General features: G+C 44.7%; 1 protein-coding gene across 1 annotated transcript; it reads right to left on the bottom strand.

Annotated features, from left to right (window-relative positions):
- Positions 1-5,339: 5,339 nt before the first annotated feature.
- LOC104933844 (mediator of RNA polymerase II transcription subunit 13-like) lies at positions 5,340-22,035 on the bottom strand. Its single transcript, XM_010749371.3, has 30 exons — positions 21,569-22,035; positions 20,595-20,829; positions 19,527-19,695; positions 17,148-17,293; positions 16,852-17,049; positions 16,564-16,758; positions 16,317-16,473; positions 16,112-16,219; positions 15,311-16,021; positions 14,996-15,209; positions 14,261-14,291; positions 14,029-14,150; positions 13,825-13,915; positions 13,530-13,720; positions 13,243-13,442; positions 12,258-13,150; positions 11,980-12,147; positions 11,660-11,883; positions 11,344-11,539; positions 10,880-11,261; positions 9,613-9,829; positions 8,651-8,842; positions 8,307-8,530; positions 8,069-8,211; positions 7,805-7,963; positions 7,529-7,711; positions 7,282-7,427; positions 6,720-6,884; positions 6,462-6,562; positions 5,340-6,369 (listed from the first exon to the last, which is right to left on the bottom strand). Exons 1-30 carry the CDS (start codon positions 21,632-21,634, stop codon positions 6,237-6,239), a joined length of 6,360 nt encoding a protein of 2,119 aa, XP_010747673.2. The 5' UTR covers positions 21,635-22,035; the 3' UTR covers positions 5,340-6,236.
- Positions 22,036-23,886: the final 1,851 nt, after the last annotated feature.

Here is a 23,886-nt window from a genome sequence, read left to right as displayed (position 1 = left end):
GTGTCAGACAAATATTTATTACAAGGCTCTTGTAGTTGATTGTGTTTTTGTCTGCTGAGAGTAGACAATCATTGTAAACCCTCGTACCCTCCATAAATTTAATTTAAAGACTTTGAGAGTTGATTCCTCTCTGTGACTAAGCAAATGTTTATATGAAGGAGCTCTTCGTTCGCCCCTTTAACCTCTCTAGGCCACAGAAATCCAATCGCCTGATCCCGCCTTTCTCATAAAGACAAGATTAGCTGGAGGTTACACATCCCATGTTCTCTAAAATTCGTCCATGTCAGCGTGCCACAGAAATCTCTTAATCTAATTAGGGATCTGGTCGTTAGCAGCACAAACAGAGTGAATGAAGCATCAGAAACAGCTCAGTGTGTCATCTGAGGGCATGAAGAGCGTGCGATACTCGCCCTCCAAGACAAAACTCCATCATACATCAAGTGAATCTTAAAACTTTTGAGCTTCCTGGGATGTAGTGATGTCTCTTTTTTTAAATTTTTAATAGTTCTCAGGAATCAAATGTTAAGATATTTGAATTCTTATTGACACTTTTAGCTAATAAAGCACGCATACACTGCCAACAGAGTTTTACATCTCAATACATGCAAAAAATTTTAAAGCTGCAGCGATTCATTGATTAGAGAATTAATCTGATATTAGAGATTTCTGATTATTTTAAAGCATAAAGTGTATAAAGTCACTGTTTCCTGCTTCTGAAATGTTAACAACTCCTCTTTTTTCTTAGTTTTATGTGTTTTAAATTAAATATTTTGGGGTTTCAGGCAAGACGAGACATTTAAAGCAACTCAGACTCTAGAAATGTGTAATGTTTCTTACACTTTATACACCAAATGATTTGGTAGATTGAAATAATAGTTACTTGCAGCCCTAAAACTGATGCAACACTAATGTAAATAGTTATCAAATTTATAAATGATTGCATGTTAAACATGATATCAGAGGAGAAAAAGGGTGGAAAGATGCTAGAAAGACAATAGAAATTTAAATGTTGCTGTTTATTAATGTGAATGTGCCTCATGAGTACATAAACCTGTTTATCATCATAGTTAGCATCCATCTCATGTTTGTTTCTTACCTGTGTGATGACTTCCTGATGTCTGATGGTTTTATCGTCCAGCTCCTCCGAGTGAAGATTATGTTTATATATTTAAATATGAGCTACATGAACTGTGTCAATCCAGTCAGGAGGAGGCTGAATCCTCCTCTACAGATCCTGAACAGTGACTCCGGTGCAGCAGGGACCACTTGTTACTGTGAGACAGTGTCAGGTGTCTGCTGACTCTGGACAATTATTAGTCAGTGTTACTTACCAACACTAAGAAAGACCATTAACTACTCCTAATGGCTTAAACTAATCCCATCAGCTCTCCTAAACCCTTCTGATTCTGTTTAGAGAAGCACAGCTTACGTGTCAACAGCAGGGGTTTTTAGAAAAAGATCCTGGAGAGACAATCGGACGTACAAATAAACAAATAAACAAACAATCAGACCCTGACGTCCTGATTCTTCACAGGACGTTTGTGCATGCGTGAACAGATTATTTCACACTGACATATTTTGCACAAATTGGGTCACTAGCTCTGAAATTACAGATAATTACATAATTCTTTACTATCTGGAAATGATAAGACTTTTGTGTGTCCCGGTTCTGTAACTGTATCTTGTTTTATACTAACAGGAAATGATATGATAATGTACCCAAGGACAGACTTCTGCCACTTCTAATCAAACTTCACAAAACATGAAGATCTTTAATTATCGTTTGTAGCAGTGCACAGCTTCTTCATTTCTTTGGTGCATTTTGGTGTAAGACATAAACTTCGAAAGCAAAATCAAAGATAAACCATAATGGAACAGCTGTTTTTTGAAGATAAATATGATGGGAAATGTATTTATTTTCCAAATGTAAGGTCTAGGACTATATATGGCCCCTAACACATTATCCATGTTTGCTGATTCTTCTATGTTATTTAATTGGGTTCTTTGAATTCTGCGATCTGGCTAGCCTGTTGTCCCAAATGGCCTCAGGCAAATTAGGCTACACTTCAATTGGATTCCATTAAGCAGAACATAAGACTGTGATTGGATGAGGCTTCGCGATGACATGTTCTCCTTGATTAGCTAATCCCATTCCACTAACCATCCAAATCCTGTTAGTACAGGCAGAGTTAAAACTGCTGCTCTGTCGAGGAACAGTATTCCCCCGGGCCATGAACCATTACCCTTTATATCCCACGATTCACTTGTGCCAGCCAAGACACCTTTAAGCAGATTCTTTCACAATGGAACTTACTGTAGACAAAGTTTTGTTCAGCTTAAATGAACCAAATTACAAACAACTACTCATGAATCCATTGGTTGATAAGTTACACAAACGTCAACGATATAGTATGTGAGGTCATTCAGAAACTGTGTTGCTGTTACATCGTCTGTCCACCAGAGAGCACTGACAACTTTCATTTTCAGCTGTAAAATGTCTCAAACAGTACTTTAACAAACAAAACTGAAGGGATGTATCATTAGGAACCGCACCATTAGACACACTGGGCCTTTAACTAAACTAAGAAAACTAATAAATGTCTTTTATGTATGTTAATAAGACATTACAAAGGGGCAAACAGTGTACAACTTATCTGTGTAGTCATAAAAAACAACTAAAGTGTACAACTGAGAATCAGCACATGTAAGTTTGAGACCCACATTTTATAGCAGGGTTTGTGCAGGAATCCTGAGATTAAATTTAATACCTTCTAAATATCTCATAAAAACCTCAACGCAACTTGCTTCTAGTCATATAGCAAAAAACGCACTGTTACTGTCAGTCCCTTAGTTATATTTACATTTACATTTAGTCATTTAGTTTTTAGTCATTTAGTTTTTAGTTTTAGTTTTATCCAAAGCGACTTTCAGAAAAGATGCGATGGCTGCGGTGGAAGTTTTGACTGATGCTGGGACTCGGTTGGAGTGGTGTACTGGGCAAACTAGCAGCACAGAAATTTGATATTAAAGGTCCAGTGTGTAGAATTTAGTTGCATCTAGTGGATGTTGTGGAGAAATTGCTTAAAGTCAAAGGTCAATGGTGAGGTCAGGAGGGAAGAAAGTGTTCAGGAGCCTCTGGTGTCTCATGCTGTATTATTTATTGACACTTGGACAAGGAGAATTAGAGACACTCTCAAGTACATCCGAAGTGCCTGAGTCAGTCTCACATTCTGACGAACTCATGCTGGTGGATCGACTTTAAACCCAAAGATAACACACAAATACTACACGCCCAGAATTAGTCAAAGAGAATGTCTTTACTCATGTAGGTGTTATTGTCAACACATTCTAGTCCAGAGACACAGATGTCTGTTTATGCAGATTGGAACATCAACAACAAGCTATCTATTATTTCTAAGAAGGCAGCAATAGGTTTCTTCGATCCTGGACACCACAGTGTTGAGATAGACTGGCACCTAGTCAAAGACAAACAATTAATACTGAGGACCTCAAGGCCCACACGTGACCTTGTGTAACCTAAGGATAGAAAATTCCATAACAGTGGACATCACCCTCGCCTACCTAGGGTAAAGGAGGAACAACACTCGAAAGGCCCTGTTTACAGTCATGGAAGAGGACCCGCTCCCACTGTAGATATAAAAGACTCATTTTAAAGTCACCAAAACAAAAAGATTGGGTTCACAGATTCAGGTGATTATATGTCATAGTTATGAATATTATATTCCATGACTGCCTTATTCTGAAAATGGATGCACCAATTTTACACACTGGACCTTTAATGGCTGCTCTCCCATCAAGCTGTCAGTCAACTGAACACTGTACATAGATCCAACTACATCATTTGAGTTTCGCTACTTGTCAGCTGCTAAAGAAATGACACAATGCCCTAAGAGTGCAGCACCACTCCACACATAACCATGTTCTCTAATGAAGACATCAAGTATACTTGACCACCAGTGTTTTACAGAAGGATGCTTCTTCCCCAGAGTTTCTGTGCTCTCTCGTCCAGCAGGTTCTCGTGGATCGTGGCTGCTGCTGTGATCCTGCACGACGTCCACTACATATATTACTGCTGTCATTATTGCTACCATATCTCCATTACAGTTTATAGTTAATGATTTGCTGCTGCTGTGCATCTGTGTCTCTATCACAGGTTCCACTGCTACTGTAATCATTTTATCATTCATTGTAATTGTACAATATGTTTGTGTTGATTTGTTCTGTACACGTGACATCTATTGCACGTCTGTCTGTCCTGGGAGAGGGATCCCTCCTCTGTGACTCTTCCTGAGGTTTCTTCCACCTTTTTTCCCTGTTAAAAGTTTTTTTTTGTGGGAAAGTTTCTCCTCACTCGAATCGAGGGTCTAAGGACAGAGGGTGTCACTCCCTGTACAGATTGTAAAGCCCTCCGAGGCAAAATGTACTTTGTGACTTTGGGTTATACAAATAAAATTTTATTTTATTTGATTTAATTTGTGAACAGCTGTTCTATCGACACTTCTTTTTTGTCTTTTCAATGTTTTGTGCAAAGCTCGTTTCAAGTTTTACTCCAACAATCAACCATGTAGAGAACTTTTCAGTATCCAGTGATGTTGTACCGTCACACTAACCACAAATTTCTTAAGAATCATCACAAAGTTTCAGGACGTTCCTGTAACCATGGTAACTCACGGTGCTGGAGGAGAGGGAGAGACACTGAATGCCATTTTTTACACGATAATGTCCAGACAAAGTCCAGAGTAGAGCCGCTGTTTCAACACATGAAGCAACAATAGGTGAGTCTCTGTGTCAGACAAGTTCTCACATGTTGAAATAATTTCCCCCTGGGATTATTAAGGTATTTCTGATTCTGACTCTGACTAAACTTTACAAACCATGACATCACAGCTCTGAAGACCACTGTCTGTGTGACTGTACAGTCTATGTAATAAATTCTGTCAAACTTTTAACAAACGAATCAGATACTATTCTTTAAAAAAATAATAATAATACCTCACAATCAGACTTTAATACCGTTTAATACTTTTTCAGGGGCTTAATTTTCACTAAGTTGATTGGACACCATGAATAGTTTTATGTGACAATGCTACTGAAGTACACGTGAGGTTAAAAGGGGAACATCACACATCTGAAAGTCAAAGTACTAGTCACCACTTTTAAACTTAAGTCATGTGTGTTTTAAATGTGTTGTTTCGATGTTTTGACCATGTAAAGTGTCTTTGAGTATCTTTAAATAATGGAAGTTGCATTATGGGAAGTGTAGGATTAAGTGTTTTCATGCAAAGTGCAACATTAAATCACTGGAGAACCGTTTTAAGAGGAGAAATATTTATTTACCCAAAGCTGTTCAAACCTGTCAAAAACAAGCCAACAAGAACAAAGAGGATAAGGTAGACGCACTTTATTCCTAAAACAGAAGCTGCACCATCAGTAGCGGCACACAATTATATGTACACATATACACACACAATTACCTAAATCTGTTATATAAAATATATAATCTGACAATGTACCTTTTAATTCCTCTTCAGAGCTCATTGAGTTACTGTGCGAGAGACTCTGGAGCCAAAGCAGACAGAGAGGTAAGTCTCATCCACTCATTGGGTGGGACACAAATGCCCAGGCCAGCTTTTTACTTCATCTTTACAGCATGGCAATAAAAAGGTCTGTACCCCTTTGAAAAAATAATATTCTAAAAGCAATCTACAGCAAATTCACTTGAACAGGTTTTTCCGTGTTGTTAAGTGAGAAAATTACACTTTTTAAACCAACTCCTTTACAGTGAGATGTACACACCCTCCAGGATTTGTAATATATAAAAGATATTAAGCATTAAAAATTCCACATTTAAAAACTTACAATAAATAATATATGCAGGCATTTCATTATGATAAAATTTCATAGATTGCAATCTACAGTCATTAAAAAGACAATTTATTCTCCTTTATGAAACGTCCCTTGATCTTCCAAAATGCTAAAATGGATTCTTGGCATCTGATTGATTGATTGGTTGGTTGATTGATTGGAAACTTCCAGTCAGTCAGTGTTGTGTGAGATACACCAGGAAAGAAGAGGAGGAAGATTAGGAGGAGGGATGCTTCCTCTACGTTTGCCCTGATGGGAGTGTGAGGTCCTTTTGAGGGGCGGGCGAAATCCACGATTCGACTGAGCGATCCGTCCAATCAGATCTCAGCAGTTTTGATCCTGTTTGGAGTTCAGAGCATGTTCATGATGAAGTTGTACATCTGGGTGAGCACCACAAAGTGAACGGGCAGACAGGAGCGTCGGTCCTGGGTGGCAGGGTCGCACGTCAGCCAGGAGAGGGCGTTGTATTGCTCCAGAACGAATCTATCACGTGGACACAGACAGTGTTAACACACGTCCTTATTTTTTTTTTAAAGTCTTCAAGTGTGCAGACGCTTGTGATCTGTGCGGCTTACCTGAGCACATCAGAGGTGTGGTTAGAGTCCAGAGGGTGGGAGTGCTTACTGTGGAGAAGCTCGTCTGATTGGACAGAAGACACGTGCAGGTGAAGAGAGGCCTGGGAAGAGAAAAGATGGATTTAGAATTATCTGAGGACAGAGATGCAGACCTGAAAGCGACGACATCTAAATAATCATCAGCCTATGACCGATTCAAAGAAAGAATCTACGATGAGGATAAGCGTTAGCTGCAGCCTCCCGACATGCTCAAAGTACCTTGAGAAAGAGTGGGCACTGGTTCTGGGCTTGAGGGCAGGCCGACCAGAACCAGTCGGGCAGTGGTCCAGCCTTGGCTGTGGAGACAAAGTAGCCCAGAGCCATCGGCTGCTGCAGGATGTTCAGAGCCTCCTCGTGGGACTCCATGCGGTCTGCACTCTGACCCTGCAAGACAGCATCGACGAAATGAATGAACAGAGCAAGACTTTTGGATTTAATTGTCCTTACAACCATTGTTACCTACATCCTGTTTATGTATGTATGACATGAATTCTTCTATCAGTTCCTGTTTTTAACGGTATTACTGGAACTCAGAACAAAAACTGTGCGAGTCACTGTAAGGTTGTTTACCCAGGAGCACATTTAAGTGTGACTATTAATACAATATTTCAAATCTGTAGTTTCATTTGATATTAAAATTTACATCCTCTAATTTGAGGGTAAAAATAAAATTGATGTGACAAATCGTGCCTCAGCAGGCATGCAGGTGAATAATCTTCATGGTCTGACATTTAAAAATTGACTTTTAATTCGTTCGTTTAATTATTAAACGGTGACAGACCTTGCTTCCATCTCCCCCCTGGTGGTAGTGGGAGCCAGGAGAGTGAACGGGGGAGGTTGTGGGAGAGTTGGGCAGGATGTTAATGAGGTCTGGATCCACCATGTCGTTGTCAAACAGGTCAAAGATGCCCATTCCATCAGATCCATCTGCAGAGAGAAAAACACAAGCGCAGAGCTCAGCGTTCGGATGTCACGAGTCGGCATCGCTCTCAACAAGTTGTACGTTTCAAGCCAGCTCCGCGACATACCGGGATTTATGGGATTGAAGTTGATGTCGATGGGCTCTGTAGTGTTAGTGTTGACCTGCACCATGGCTGAGGTGGGGAACACCAGGATGTGTGTGCAGGACGTGTCCTGAGGTGTGCTCAGCTGCGATGTTTGCATGTTGAGGGTGGTGCTGCGACCAAACACTGAGCCCGTTGACACAGAATCTGCAGAGGAGAGATCGTCGGATGAGCAGTCAGCTCAAGAACAGCTTTAAAAAAAACTCAACAGGACTCTCTGTTACAAAACTGATACTTTACCTGGCATGATTACAAAAGAACCCTGGGGCTCCATGGCAACCAGACAGGCGCTAAGGATGCTGGGAGTGTCAGCAGCGGAGATGCCGCACATCCTACACGTCTCCTTCAGACGCTTGCTGAGAGACTGCAAGTTCCTCCTGCTCAGCAGAATACTCCAGTCTGCAACAAGACACGAACACATTAGTGTTGTGAGTGTGAGTAACTTCTTCAAACGCTGCAGGGGTGTGTGTGTGTGTGTGTGTGTGTGTGTGTGTGTGTGTGTACCTCTCAGCTCTCCGTGTCCCATTCTACCAAGCCGGCCAATGACGACCCTCCACGGCAGCGATGTCACCTGCACCAGGCCGAGACACCACTCCCACAGCTTCTGCAAACCCACTCGCCTGGCTGAGCCTTTTTTCCTGCGAGCCCTGTAACAAGACACGACGCACACGGACTTTAAGTACAGACCAACAACTCAAGCAGCGATCCTGTGAGACGGTTTCTGTACATGAGTGCGTCATACCTGTTGGGCACGTCGATACTTATGATGCAGGTCTCCAGCAGTTCTCCGTGTTGGTCGGTGCAGGAGGCCAGCAGCCAGCGCTGGTCATGGGACAGACAGTAGCCGACAAACAGGACGTTGTACTTCTGCGAGGCCTCGCCGAACGTCTCCCCGAGCTCCGTCTGCTTGTCTTTGATGGGAGCCAGAATGAATGGCGGCGTGTAGAGACGCAGACACTCGGGCCTCTGCACAGAGGGAAGACTTGTTAGTTTACAAGTGAAACAACAGAAGAGACTGAAGGTCCACTTCCTGTTATCAGAAGCCACACCAGTTTCGGATATACACCCAGCATTACAGGCAGTTACCTCCGGGTTCTTGAGCGCCATGTCGATGGCGAGACCGGGGCCGAAGCCTGTCAGAGCCTTGAAGTTGGTGGAGTTGGGCAGGGGCCGACGACACTGAGTAAACACGGAGAAAGCCAGCGACTTGAGGTGCTGGCCGTAGACGTGGCGCTCCCCACTGTGCACCGGCTGCAGCAGATACTGGCAGGGAACGATCTGAAGACGACAAAATAACAACGGTGCTTTAGACACAGGTTGAGATCGTCTGCTCTAAAACAACCAACATGTAGTCGTGGATTTTCTGATCTTTGTATGAAGTGGAAAACATTCCCAGCTTCAGGTTCCAAGCTGTGATGCATTTGTCTGTCTCAGTATGTGTCTGGCCTAATTAAAAATGAACACTTTTTTTCCTTTTAGCAGCAACAGAAAGGACAGATCGTGTAGAGAGATGTTTGGGTGTTTATTTCGTGGAGAGAATGAGGGGAACAATGAGTCCTTAGAGACCTCAGCAAAAATCAAAACGAGGATCACGTCCACACAAAATGAAGCACGCATGTTGTGATTAAAAAGGTATTTATCTCTTGCTGGTGAAGGTGAAATCAAAATCAAATATGTATTTTACTCTAATTAATATGAAAAAAAGGAAACACACAGTAACAAATGAAGTAAGAGGACGTTAAAGCTGCTGAAACCATTAGCACATTCACACCTCCAGTGCTTCAATATTCCCTCTGGCATGTTGATGCAATCTTGTGTCACTGTATCACAGGTGTGAAAGTTATCACGTCTATTAGTGTTTGCTAATGAGTCCCTTGCTCCTTCTCGCCTCCCTTTGTGTCTGCTGGTAACCTGCTCTGTTGTAGCTAAACTGATAAAGATGACGTCAATCAAAGCTCGTCCGCACAGAGACAACTAACCGTGTGAACTTGTCCATCTAGAAATATTGTGACAGACTTGTCGACCATATTATACGTGGTGGTCCGTACCTGCACTGAGACGGCGTTTCTGATGCGAGCAGGGAGGAACTGAAGCATCTCCATGTAGCAGCGCAGCAGGCCCAGGGTGTAGGTGCTGGAGTGGACCTCTCTGTCTGCGTCCTCGTAGCTGAAGGGGTCGACGATGTACACCACGATGGCAGGCGGGTAAGACACGGCGTGGGACTCTCCGTCCGTTGGCTTCCCAACTTTGTCTCTCTCCATTGTGCTGTTGACAAAAAAGGCAGAATATGAGACGAGTCAGAGCACACAAACAAAATCACACCGTCATTTTTGTGCCAGTCACAAAGAAATAAATCACAGAGGAAAGTCAGGCACTGCCGCGATTGGATGCAGAGGAAACAACACTTTTCCTCTGCCTCAATCACAATCCTCAACTGCCTCGCTCTAAACAAACATGAAACAAAAGAAGCTTCTTGGCGTCGCTATTTTGCGGCATACACGGCAAGCCAGACACAGATGTTGAAGCCAGGTATGCAAAATAAAGCAGTATCGTAGTTCAGTCCATGAACACCAGCTGGATAGCGCCCGGTTTCAGTGAATTTCAGGTTGACTGGAGGAGTCTCAGAGGTCTGACTGTTGATGCGTTTCATTCTTTTTCAGCATACCCTGCAGCCCCCGCCGACACAGTGTAAACTTCCCTTTTTCAAATGAGCGGGAAACCAGCATTTTCACACCTGATTTGGTCTCAGCGACGTCATTTTAATGTAAAAAAAGTGAGAAACTTAAAAAAATGAAGTCAGTGAAACTGCTATCTTTGAACACTACCAACTGTTCTGTTTTGAAAAAGGGGTTTCATCGTCATCGGTTGCATCCTTTCCGTTCGCTCGCGCTCTCGCGGCACCGTCACAACTCATTCGTCACTCCGACTGGTTGTGCTCTGCTACGTCATGTACTGTATTTACACGTTCAACACTGGATGACAGCTCGCTCTCTGCCAAACAGCTCACGAGTCTCTGTCACAACTCAAAACTGTACACCGTTGTGAGAGTCCATTATATGAGTACATGCACGCCAGCTCTGGATAGCCTTAGTCTGACTATCGTATTACAATATAACTAACGGTTATGTGTTTACTGAGATGATGAAGCTTCATAACATATTTATAAAGCACATTTCTCTCTTGCAGCAGAGAGCAATTGGCTTCGTCGGTAAGAAGTATTAAAAACTGAACATGCTTGGCAGAGCGGTAAAACAAAACAAAAAATAATCATCTCTCCATCTGGATGATTAATCGACTCTCATAGTGGCAACCTACCTCTCTGGCGGCTCCGTGGGCCCCTGAGGCTGGTTGGCAGAAGGTCCGTTTTCTGCCAGCCCCCCGGCACCCTGTGGGTTTGACTGGGGTCCATTCTGAGACATGCTGCCCTGCAAGCCTGCTGTCCCAAACGGCGAGTAGGAGCTTGGCTTGGCTGAGGCCATTCCCCCGATAGTCTGGGCGCCTGAGGAGGAAGAGGGAGGGGTGCTGTTGACCTGGGCAGGCTGGGCTGAGCTGGTGCTGGAGCTGGTAGTGTTAATGCTCTGGGGTCCTGAGGAGGTGCTGGAAGAGCTGGAGGTCTGGGAGGAGGAGGAAGAGGCCACAACCGGGCTGCGCTGGGACAACAGCGAGCTATCCAAAGACTGCTCTGACAGGTACGGAGCTGAGAAGAAAAAGATCAGTTGTCATTTTCACAGATCTTGTGACCAGTGTCTGAGTTTGAAATCAAAGAGTAAGGACGTTACCTAGATCGTATCGGCACACTTGAGCAAAGAGTTTGAGCTTATTAAAGGCTTCATTGTTTCCGTCTCTGGCAGCCATCTTAAGGAACCAGTCACTAAGGGGCTGCTCTGTCATGCTCCTTCCTTCTGTGGTGCCGACCTTCAATACGCCCTCTGGGTGACTCTTACAGATGGGCCTGTGTTGCCCGAGCTGGCATGCCTGTCAAGAACAAGAGAGTGGGTGAGAAAATCAAACAGTGTGAATCAGCATGAAACCATTTTTTTTTTTGCGGGCATGTCGGGACAAGAAGCATGAGTTTCATTCAGCCAGGTGCGTTACCTCATACATAGCGCTCAGATCTTTGAAGAAGGTCTTGGCTCTGACGAGCAGAGCCTCATTTTCTGGGCAGATGACAACGTATCCCACATCTCTCTGGGAACCGAAAGGATCCAGGAGAAGCTTCTCCCAGTAGGGCAACCCGAAAGGAGACAGCACCACAAAGTCGTACTCGTAACCGACCAGAAAGGTGGGGATGGGCAGAGGCTCAGGAGACTCATCTGTACCTGTAGAGCAAAGAGCCAAGTCGTTGACAACTATTTTCTTTGATAGATCTCTGAATTTGTTACATTTGTTAGGAGGTAAGGCTGATTTTCACATACCATACGATCCCCTCCCGGCCATTTTGTGGAACTGCTGCCAGGTGAGCGGCCCCTGAACACCCCAAGAGCGCACACTTCTCTTCTTCTGAATTGTGTCCTGCAGCACAGGCTGGAGGGACAACAACACCCGCAAAACGTCCTGAGAGAATAGCTTGCTCATGTCTGCTGCTGCAAGAGGAACAACAAAGAGAAAGAAGTCTTAACTTAACTACGTTTAAGGGCAGGAATAACACACAAAAAAAGGAACAATAAGCTTGGTGTAAGAGGAAATAACATACATTTGCATTTTGGCCACTGATGAAGACAGGTGCTTTTCACTAGTGTTTCATCTACTTTGCCTCCTGACATATTGTCCATGAACTGCCTGCCGTGCTCCAGCGCCATATAGCAGTCATTGTAACAGTCTCGCTCTTCCACTCTCAGAAATGAACTGGGGGCGGCTGAGCTCGCCTTGGGGTACTCCACGCCGGCCATCGGGGCAAAAGGGTTGGTGCACTGGTCCTGCAGCAGCAGGATTAGCTCATCTGGAGGTTTCTCCATCAGGCTGCCGGCTTTGTGCACCGTGGAGGCTCGCAGCTCCTCGAAACACCGTTCTGTGTCCCGACTAGAGTCCGAGCCCCGTCCCACCACGTCCAGTTCATCCTCCAGGAACAGCCCGGCCAATTGGCCGAAGCGTCGGTTGGCGACAGCGCTGAAGCCGCAAGTGCAGGGGTACTGGGCCTCGCCGTTGTCCTTGAGGTACACGCCTACGTCCGCTCCTCTGATGTTCATGTTGCAGACGCACACGCAACAACTGTCAAAGTTGCAGTCCTTGAAGAGGTTCATGACCGACTCGGAGAGTATGAGGGTGACATAGAGGCTGTGAGCCTCGGGGATGGAGGGCACGGTGGCTGGCTCGACGGAGCTGAGTGGTCGACAGGTGGAAGGAGTGGAGGCGGGCGAGTAAAGGTCAGAGTTGTCGTACTTGAGCGAGCCTTGGACGCTTGACGGGCCGCGGGGCGTACGTGGAGTGCGCGGCGTGCGAGGCGTGGGCACGGAGAACCGCGGCGTGGCTGGGGAGGGCAGGATGCCCGTGCCGCTGTTGCTGGGAGGGGCGCTGCTGGACATGAAGGGTGTGTGGGTCTGCGGGGTGTAGGTCTGAGTGTAGTCTGGCTCCACACTGGGGACGTTACTGTGACAGAGAAACAACACAGGGATTAAAATCAATTTCATATTGTGGTTCCACAAGCATCTTCATTGTCACAATGAAAGAACAGCACTGACCTGTCTTTGGTGAGGAGATTGACATTCGTTACTGGGGGTATCAGTTCCATTTTGCCCATGGTCCAGCTGGGCGTGTACACACAGTCTTCTGGCAGTTTGATAGGCAACAGACACTGGCTGGGTAGTGTCTTCAGGGGGGCGTACATGGAACAGCCAATGAACAACTGACTTGTCTCCGGCTTGTACACGAACGAGAAGTCCTGGAGGCAAATGTGGAAATGTTGAACAACACGAAATGTAGCTATATTTTTGAATTGCTCCACCCTTGGCAGGTGTGCGACACATACCTTTATTTCAGATGGCTTTGGGCTGCAGAATCCCTCCTCCACCTCCATCTTGAAGTGGTTGTTGAGCTGGCTGCCGTCTAACAGGCCCGCCCCTGCTTCCAGGCTATCCTTGCTGCCAGAGTTCATAGGAGAGTATCCCTGCTGCTCCAGGGAAGGCGGGGTGGGAAACATCTTGTGCAGATCTGCTGAGCCTGGAGAAACGACACATTATTCCTTCTCTTGAAACAACATGTGTACAAACGTCGGGGTGTACAAACGTCGGGATGCACAATGATCTGATGCTTTGTCTCCTTACTTATACAAGACAGGGGGTCCAACGTGGCTGCTTTAGTTTCTTTACAGCCAAATTTGTCCTCTGTACCGACTCCAGCTCTTTTGGATCCAGGCTGTATGGACAGAAACAAGCCAAAGTATACAGTCAATATGAATAACTTCAGTCACAGTGTAAGGAGTAAAACTTGCGCGCCAACAACTTCATTCACCAGACTGATGCACTTACCGCTAGCTCATCCTCGTCCGAGTTGAAGATTTTATCCAGGTCGCTGAAGGACACAGCCAAGTCGTTCTCGTGGATGAGGCTGGTCGAGGCTGAAGGTTTATTACCGGACGGACCTTGACCATCTGCGCCGCAAAACACATCGGAGAGGAGACTTTAAAAATCAGACACCAAACTCCAAATGTTTAATTTAAATGTTAAACCTAAGAGGGCCAAGCGGACAAAGTGTTCTTACCGTCTGCTGAGGCTCCAGATCCTTCTTCACCCTGAGTAGGAAGATAATGACAGAATTCAATGGAAAGTTGGTAACAGGGAAACTGCTGACATTTATACCTGCATGTCAAACTCGGGTTTTAAACTGAGAATCAAAACAATGTTAACGGCAACCTGTGGAGTTTTTTTTGCCACTCATAGCACTGTTGGATGGGCCACCATACCAGAAATCTCCACTCTGGGCACCATCGAGTGAAAACCATAAAAACAAGTTTATTTGCTGCTTCATCTGTGATGAACTAAATCCAAATGTGGAATTTGTGGTGTTTTACCTCCTAGAAATGTACTCGAGTACTGGCACAGCTGAATGTTTCAGTGCCTTTATTCAAATAATGGATATTTCTTTCCCTCAATACCTCAAACATTTGAGGAATAAACTCAAATAAATTGAACAAAAGAAGCCAAACTTCACAAATGTTAAATGCTGTCTACAAACAAACAACATCACCAGGATTGTAGCTAAAGAAAAACTTTTTTTAATTACATATAATCCTGAGTGAGGCAACAAGACTCAACAAGTCATTTTGTACCTGACAGTATTTGACACTCTGTGACTCAAGCACATGTTGGTCACAGCCTATAACTTCAACACCGAGCCCTAAATGACACTCACTGTAGCAAAAAGGCTCTTAGAGGAAATAAACAAAAAAAAAAAGTCAGAAATATGGTTGGAGGTTGTTGTGACTCAGTAGCCCACCTTTTTCTTGTGGCCCTCTCTCTCAGCTCCGGGCTTGTCCTTCTTCTCGGTGAAGCTGAACTCCTCGTCTCCCTCCACGAAGGCATAAGGGTCTGGCTCCTCGCTGTGTTCTCCGTCTCCTGTGGCGGAGGTGAGATGGCTGTTTCTCCGCTGGGCGTAGGTCTTGACCAGCTCCTGCGACACCTTTAAGGGCTGTGCGGAGCCCGACATCAACCTGAGGAGAAAGGGATGTTAAGACAGATGCGGGCATGTCGTTTAAATAAAACAGCTACATGTTGTTTTAATGCAGCCGAGGATGAATAATTAAACACGTACTCGGTGACGGATACTACGCTTTCTGTTCCTCCGCCTCCCCCAGAGTCATCTCGGATTTTATCCACAGGTAGCTGTGGTGTCCCGAAGTTGGAGGCCTTCTTCCTGGGCAGGTTGAAATACTTCCATGGGTTGTGGGTGGAGTCTTCATTGGGGTTGATGGCCGAGCCCACAAACACGGTGGGTTCCAAGGTTTCGCTGTAGGCTGGGGGGAAGGGCAGAGGCATAGGCATGTTCTCCAGCTGGGGCTCCTCGGATGAGCCCTTCTGTGGCAGCAGGCAGGGCTCCACTGACGGCGGGTAGAACGGTTGGTGAATGGGCGTGGACGTGCTCTTCATGCCACCTGGAGTCATGTCGCCCTCCACGTGGTCGCAGGGGTGCGGGCTGAGAGGAGGGGGAGGCGGGGATCCGACGAGGTCTGCCGGGGGGCCGTGCGTGTGCAGCGTGGGGGCTTTGGATGGCACCGTGTCCACGTGGTGCAGGCTGGGATACGAGCCCTCCTCCTGCGATCTTAGACAAAGCCTCTGGGTCTGCGGTTCCAGGGACTGCTCCTCGCTCACAGAGTTGCGGTGGTGAAAAGGCGTCTGCGGCCTCTTCTGCTGCTTCTCCCCCTTTTCCAGCTTCTCGCCCAGCTTGTGCTTGGGGGCCGACTGGGGAGGCTGGCCTGATGAAGGTCCTGAGGTGCTGCTGGATCGCTGTTTCTGATTCTTATGCCTGCGTGGAAACAACAAATAATCCTTACAAGATACTTTCTTTGAATTAAAAACTCTTGAGTCCCTTGTGAATTTATAACATTCAACAAACCTTGAGCAGTTGCAATGTGGTCTGTGAGTGGGCTCCACAAAATCCCAAAGTCCGGTCTTGTCCGACGCTTCCTCACAGGTCCCATTGGTCAAAGTTGTAAACTTCCTCCTATTAAAAAGGCAGATTGACATTTAATCAGTCAACATGGAGGCATGTCTAACATTTGGTGTTGCTAGTTTTGCGGAAGAGATGACAATAAACATACTTGTGCCCTGTACGATTTATGTTATACTCCTGCCACACTGACTCCACCATCTGGCTGGCCAGCCTGCGAGGGATTTTACCCCCATGAAGAGTGTTGTTAGAGCTGTAGCCATCGGACGCAGAGGACAACTTGAGCCATCTCTGGGCAGGCTGATAATCTATAAGGAAAAAAAGAAAAGAAAGTTCAATACTGTTCGCATGTGGAAACTCAAGCTGATAAATGCGTTGAATTCTGGTCGATGTCTCACCAGTCTGAGCCTCCTCTGGTGACGTTGGAGGAGTCAGAGTGACAGAGGACATGGCAGGATCTCTGTGAGCAGCCTGGCCCTGCTGAGCACCACACAGGCTTCCTGAGGTGTTGGCTGAGCCCTGAGGGACCACAGCAGGGAGGTCCGACAGGGGGAGAAGCACCAGGCAGGAAGGGTAAACCATCCTCACTCCCGCTGCAACCAAACGACCACAATTATTCATTTCGACCTCCAGAAATGATTGGTTTACATTTGAATTAAAAACTTTCAATATTTAAGATGTCTTACCGACAAGGACCTCCACAGCTGCCAGGGAGTCGTCCTCCCAGTCTGAATCCTCCATCTTGTCTTCCTGGACCTCCTTGGGATTGGGGCTGATGGGATAAAACTGCCTCCACTCCTCTATGAGCTTCTGAGTAGTGTGGTCTGACATCTTAAAAGCCTGACCGGTGAGGGTCCCATTTAAGCCGTACGGGCTCAGAATGACTGGAGGGCAGAGAGGAGTCACAAAACTCATGTAGTATAACTGATAAACCCGAAAAAAGGAAAATGTTTTATGTTATGCACGGCTGGTGTGCTCTTACCTTGCAAGGGGCTGGAGCTCTGCTGAGCGAGGCTGAGGTGCTCCTCGCCGAGTCGCTGGAGGGGCTGATGCTGAGCGATCTCCACGCTCGTGCATACGTTGCTGTCGCCGTGTACGAAGAAGGTGAACGCGCAAGACAGGTGCTCGCTGTACGGTGAGTCAAAGACAGAAAAGAAGCATTATTGTTATTATTAGAATCAGAGAGATTTGTCCTCAAGTCGTCCCCGCAGCTTTAACACAAGCTTCACGCAGCAGTCAGCACACAAACCCCTGCAGGCTAGTAAGGTTATCAGTGTGCTCTCCACATCATTGTTAGGGAAGCACTCAAGAGGACTGAAAAGGGTGGAGGCTGTGTGAGAAGTACAATTCCTTGCATATTTGGCTGGGCACTTTGATGCATATCATGCTTTCAGGTGACAACTGTTGCTTCCACCGGAGACACGGGAGCCTCCAATCAGACGGCACGCTCTGCTTCAATGCAGCCTGAACCTTTATCAAACCTTCTCACAACGCACGCGAGACAAAAATACACACGGGAGATTATTATAGCCCTGGAACGCTAAAACAATATTCATATTTATTTTCTAACTACTTCGGGAAGGCCAGGCGGCTAAAATGCACTAAAATAGTACTTGTTGACATGGTTGCTGTAAAACCACAGTGCACACTCAGCATTTTCCAAAGACTGCCCTGTTTACCAGCCAGAGAGGGCAGGCGACAGCCAGACTGCCAGACTCTTCTGTTTGAGGTGCTGCTCTGCTGCTGCTGCCGCCGCCGCCTCAACAACACACATACACACTTGTAGACATCTTTATGTAAAAACAGAAGCAGCACACCAGAGAGCAAGAAACCCCCCGCCCCTCCCTCCTGTTCTATGCAACAACTCGTTTATATAGCTGCTAAAAAAACTAATGTGAAATCATCGTCGGAGCTGCCAGAGGGAGCTGAGCCAAAGGGGCTGTGCATCAAGTCAGCTTTAATCGACACAGCCAAGAAAGCAGAGGCTCGAATTAGTTTGTTAGGGAACTCCAGGGTAGACCACCACCACCCCCCCCCCTCATTCACGAGCACAGAGGGGGTGGGGGAGGGGGCGGGTGGGGAAGCTAAATCTATGTCACCACCCTTATGTGCAAGAGGTAAGGAAATACAGCTGCACAGAACGCCGCTCTGAAGCAGACGGTTATTTATGTGCTGCTGCTGCTGCCGCTTCACCGCGAGCTTGTATTTCTAAAACAACAACAACATGGAGCAGTTTTACTGTGCGGTCGGGAAACGTAGAGGTGTAGACATTAAACGCACCCTGGAAGCGTTACTCTACCGCTTTAGGAAAGTCTGAACAAATATAGAAATGATGCAACATGCAGATTACTATTAAACCTGCTGGAAAATGTGTCAAGCTGGTGACATGATTAGAAAACCGTAATAATTATGTCATACTCCACCACATTATTACATCCGATTTCATTCCAGGAATCAACAGAACATTTTTTTTAAAGGAATTACCGGATCTTGGTGACTCAAAGCAACATGGATCTAGTATGAGTTAAAACAAAGTCAAACATTCATCCTCACAGGAGTTCAATCAGAGCAGAGCAGGTCTACTCTACTCTACTTCCTTATAAAGATGACGCCTCGTTCCCAGAAACAGCTCAGAACATCACTGCTGCAAACAACCACTTTTCCATTTGAATCCCAAAAGGGAATATTAGCGATTAAAAGGCCACCAGAGGCCAGGAATTTGTTATGGGAAGTTTAGAGCTCAACTTTCACAACAATGGAGGAGGACATCTGCCCGACGAGGCTTTCCCTCACGGCAGTACACTACAACAACGCAGATCATCATCCGTCTTTAACGCTTCACGCACTGTTCCCAACATTTTCACAGATAAGTCCATCTCTTTATCAAGACGACTGTAATAACCTGCGCTGGCTGCAAATCTTTAACGATACTCAACACTAAACACCGACTAATGTTTAGCCCTCTAACATGTCGTCGTCTTCTTCTGCTGCCACATTCATCTACAGCAATAGGAAAGATCGTCTGCGGTAGCTACACTGGCTGATAGTAACAACAATGTCGTCACCAATTTAGCTGACCAATACGCTTTTCGAACTCCGACCTCTGAGCCTTTTTTTTTTTAAATTTCTATATTGAAACCGTTCAGGCTGTTTGAATCTTCTTTTATTGTGAAACATTGGCAAGAAGTGAAGAGATTTATTAACAGCAATAAAGAAGAATCAGTCAGGAACAGTGTCGCACGACTATCTTGTTGTACCTGCACAACAGGCAGAGGTACTATTAGCCAGCTGAGGGCTTTAATTTGACAATTTATGGCGTGTCATATAACTCTGTTGTCTGCTATTAGAAAGCAAGACGCACCTTTTATTAATGGTCTTCTCTTCCTTCTGGTATGGCTTAACGAACCACTTGCCGATGCGGACAAAGCCACGGTTCATGAGACAGCGCTCCAGGAGGTTGTGGATGGCCTTGAACAGGAGCGTTCGGCATTCGTAGGACAGGCCGCTCTCCCACTCGCCGTCCTCCTCACCTGGAAAATGAAGCGGATACATTAAACCGCATACTTTTTTTTTTTTTAACACATCTCTACTTCCTGATAAAGACAGCTGTCAACAGTGGTGTGTTAGACTGGTCTGACGCATACAGCGAGGCTTAGTTTGGTTTGTAAACAGCAGACTACAGTAATGCCTCAAGTGACCCATTGGAACATATGAAAAACATTTGAGTTCATCTTGTTGGTTATCACGCAACGCGAGGCCAGTAAGTGTTGGTACTGATAGTCTGTTACTCTCTCTGTCTCTGCACTGACCAGTCTGTGTTGTCTTCAGAATACCTGGCCACTTTTCACCCATATGATTATTAACAAAGCTCAAATAAACCCTTCATCCAAAAACCAAGACTGTGTCAGGTGACTGTGATGCAAAGCAGCTCGCTCTTGTGCTATCATGCAAGTCTGTTACCTCCGTGGCCGAAGGCCAACGGATTCCACAAGGCTTTAGAGACTTTATAGAGAGCCGTTCACCACGAATCAGTTAGTCTGCTGTAACTTATTATTATCAGACTTTGTATCATTAAAACTGCATTAAAACTCTCTCTCTGCAGTCGAGAACGGCTGGCATCGTCATCCAATGCTGAGCGTGTTTAAACATGAACAGAGTTTCCACAAATTGACCAATTTTGCCTTCAATGCTCCGTCAGCACAGCAGCTCTAGAAATTCCCTGTCAATCATTACACTCTTGACATTTATTTGATCTGATTTTAACATCTAGAGAAGCTGCTCCGATCCTAAAGAACTGGTCTGACTGCTCAGATATGTATGAAAACTAACAAATAATTTGGAGTAGATGCACAAATATTGTTGCTCCTCATTGTGCGCCTGCAGAAGACACATGCGGCAATGTTCGGAGAGGGACACTGTATGCACTCACTTGAGAGCTCATTGTGGATAAGCTCGGCAAAACTGGGGTCATCCCCCCACCAGAAAAGCCAGAGCTCTCTGCGACCCGGGCTGTGGTGCCTTCTCCACACGCTCAGCACATCTGCCGCCAGGCATCGGCTGAAACTACACAGGATGGGGTCCTCCTCGGTCACGGGGAATAGGATGGGCGAAGACGTGGGTCCTTGCCACACGAAACGCCTCCATTTTATTCCGGTCAAATCAGCCTGAAGCGGAGGAGGGAAAAAAAACAACATGAGAATTAAAAACACAGATCTCGTGTCGGTGACTACAAGCCAGCGGACACGTGCGTGTTTCCTCACCTGCGTACAAAGTTATTTAAAGCTGTCAGACAGAAATCACTTTCAATGAGAAGTTGTAATGTGAGACCTGCTGACGGCCTGGAAAGTTTTGAAATACTTTGCAGCACATGACACACAATCATGCCTGAAAAGAACGTAGCTGTCATGTACTAACAAATACTGACACACAAATGCACATATGTGAATAATTTCTAACATTTTACAGCAACCTATCTTTCATTAGGGACATTATTTTACCACTTTAATCCAATAAATGTATTTCCCCTCCTCCTCCTCCTGTTGGCCTGACCTGTTACCATCATGCAACTCACGTTAATGCTAGCTGGGTAACATCGCAGTGTATTCATGAGGAAACTCTTCCAATATAGTGGTGTGTGTGTCTGTCTGTGTGTTGTGAAAAGTTAACAAAAAAAGGCTAAAAAAGATCACGATTTGTTGAGTCGCAGGGTCCCCCACACTAACCCCTAACACCACCTCCCCTCCTCCGATGCCTTCACGCCAGTCTGCAACTGACGTTACAATGCTTGTTGCCTTGATTAGCCAAAATGGCTTTCTGGCCTCTTAGTGTGTGAGAGCTAACGCAGCTAAGCTAAAGAGAGAGAGACACAGACAGAGACAGAGAGAGAGAGAGAGAGAGACTTACCAGGCAGAAGAGGTTGGAGTGGCAATCCTCCAAACTGGCCCCGTTTGGTACAAAGCACGAACTCATCCTTTTTTTTTCCTTCTTCTTCTTCTCACTGCGTGGTTGTAACGTTAAAGTCCATTGTCTCAATCACCATCGGCGAAGCGACGTCCAGGTTGTAATCAACCTCTCTCTCTCGCTCTCTCTCTCTCTACTCTCTCTCCCCCCTCTCCTCTCTCTCTCTCTCTCACCGTTAAAGCGCTGACCAACTTGCTAGCTCACACGGCTAGCCGCCGCGGCTAACGCTGCCAAACAAGACAACTTCTAACCGGCGCTAGCCCGGCAGCTAAGCTAACGTTACACAGGCAGCCATATGTATATATAAATAGTAAGCGTCTAGCTATTTAGACTCATGAATGTTTTTGCCTGTGTTAGTTAGTTAGTTACTTACTTAGTTAGTTAGTTAGTCCCCCCCCCCCCCCCCAGCTAAACAGCTAAAAGAGCTTGTTTGCTTGCTACATTACCTCAACGTCAAAATAAAACGTCAACGGTTTAAAGCACGAGCCGCCGAACTCTCTCTAACGGTTTTTTTTTTATTTAAATTTAAAAACAAAAAGTTAAACGGGCGTTAGAAAAAAAAACGTTTGAAAACTTAAAAACATTTAATTAAAAAAAAAAGGAAAAGAAAAACTTCACTCCCCTCCCACCCCTCCACCTTTGGTGTGATCTGAAACAATTTCAAAGCGGAGGAACTCTCTCTCTCTCTCTCTCTCTCTCTTCCCCTCCCCCTGATCTCTCTCTCTCTCTCTCTCTCTCTCCTAGCCTGCTAGTAGCTACACAAAAGCTAACATACCAGAGCTCCAGCCGCTAGCTCGCCGAGGCTAAATAAAACAATCAGCCACACGCCGCCCTCCTTTTCTCTTTTTTTTCACGCTAAAACAGCCGCAGCGCCGCTCCGTCATACTAAAAAAAAAAAAAAAGAAGACTACTCCCCAAACGGACGAGAAACGCCAAAAAAAAAAAAAAAATCAGAGCGGCTACTTTTCTCTGTCTGTAGCCTTATCCATGGGTCCTGCAGATTTCCATTATTTCAGTTCATGGATTGAATTCTTTAATGGCGGCCAGGAGGACAACTCTGCCTCTCAACTCCTATTGGCCAATTTGTGGTAATGGGGAGGAGGGGGAGGGAGGAGGAGGAGGGAGGAGGAGGAGGAGAGGGGGCGTCATCATCATCATCATCATCATCGTCTTCAAGTAGCTCCATGACTTCACAGTTTACAAGATGAGAGAGCTCCCAGTGCGTCTGTCATGCAGTCACTGGTCACTCCTCAAATGATGTCTGTTGCTAAACATGTTTCACTGTGCATGTGACTGCTCTTTTTTTATTATTATTATTAATTTAATAATTTTTCTTTTGGTTTTTAATATAGATTTTTTTTTTTATTTCTACTGTTACTTTCTACTTTTATATAGTTTTTGTATAGATGTTTAGCACGGGTTAACTTCTTAACACAGTTATATATTTAATTTTCTATGCAAATGTTTAACTCCTCTGCACATTTTTTTTTTTTAGAAATTCTTCTGTACATATTTAAATCCTATGCAAATGTTTAAATAATTTTGCTACAAATGTTTAATTTCTCTGTTAGATTATATTTTGTGGATGCTTAAAGTCTTTTAGATGGAGTCTAAAAGAACTCGGGACTAATGTGAGGCCAAAGCTTAATCGCAGGACGGGATGTTTCCTGGTGTGTGTTGCCTTCTGCATGTGAATTCAAATACTTTCAAAATGATTTTTTTCCCCCTCTACAAAATATAATCAGGTCAATTTTAACGTATGGATACTGTGTTATATCTATCTATCTATCTATCTATCTATCTATCTATCTATCTATCTATCTATCAATCTTACCACCTGCACCATTGCACTAGACTAGATTTGATTAGACAATGAATAAAAGAAAATGTGTAATATACACTATAGAAGTATAGTAGATAAATAAAATAAATATAAAAGCTATGGTAAGTAGGGGTAATTTAAACAGAAAAACACAATAATATTTATGCATATATATATATATATATATATATATATATATATATATATATATATATATATATATATATATATATATATATATATAACACACCATTTAAATATGTATATAGTTATTTTTTATGTGTATGTTTCATGTTGTTTTATGTTATGTTTTTGCATCTACCTGTCTTGTCCCTTGTCTTTTAAACTGTACTTATGTCTATACCTGTATGTACAATTGTGAACTGGAGTCAAATTTTTTTGCACAGATTATGAATTACTATAAACTTGATTTAAATAA

Source organism: Larimichthys crocea, chromosome VII (assembly GCF_000972845.2).
Source record: "Larimichthys crocea isolate SSNF chromosome VII, L_crocea_2.0, whole genome shotgun sequence".
Classification (NCBI taxonomy): domain Eukaryota; kingdom Metazoa; phylum Chordata; class Actinopteri; family Sciaenidae; genus Larimichthys; species Larimichthys crocea.
Note: the sequence above shows the minus strand (reverse complement) of the source record. Positions and strands in the feature narration are given on the sequence as shown.

Bases quoted from the DNA above. Each gene is read 5' to 3' on its own strand.
- LOC104933844 (XM_010749371.3), bottom strand. From the start codon at position 21,634: ATGAGTTCGTGCTTTGTACCAAACGGGGCCAGTTTGGAGGATTGCCAC. The intron at 17,294-19,526 runs GTGCGTCTTGCT...CTCACCGTACAG, and splicing joins GAGAAGACCATTAATAAAAG to CGAGCACCTGTCTTGCGCGT. The intron at 16,220-16,316 runs GTATGTTTATTG...CCTTTTTAATAG, and splicing joins ATAAATCGTACAGGGCACAA to GAGGAAGTTTACAACTTTGA.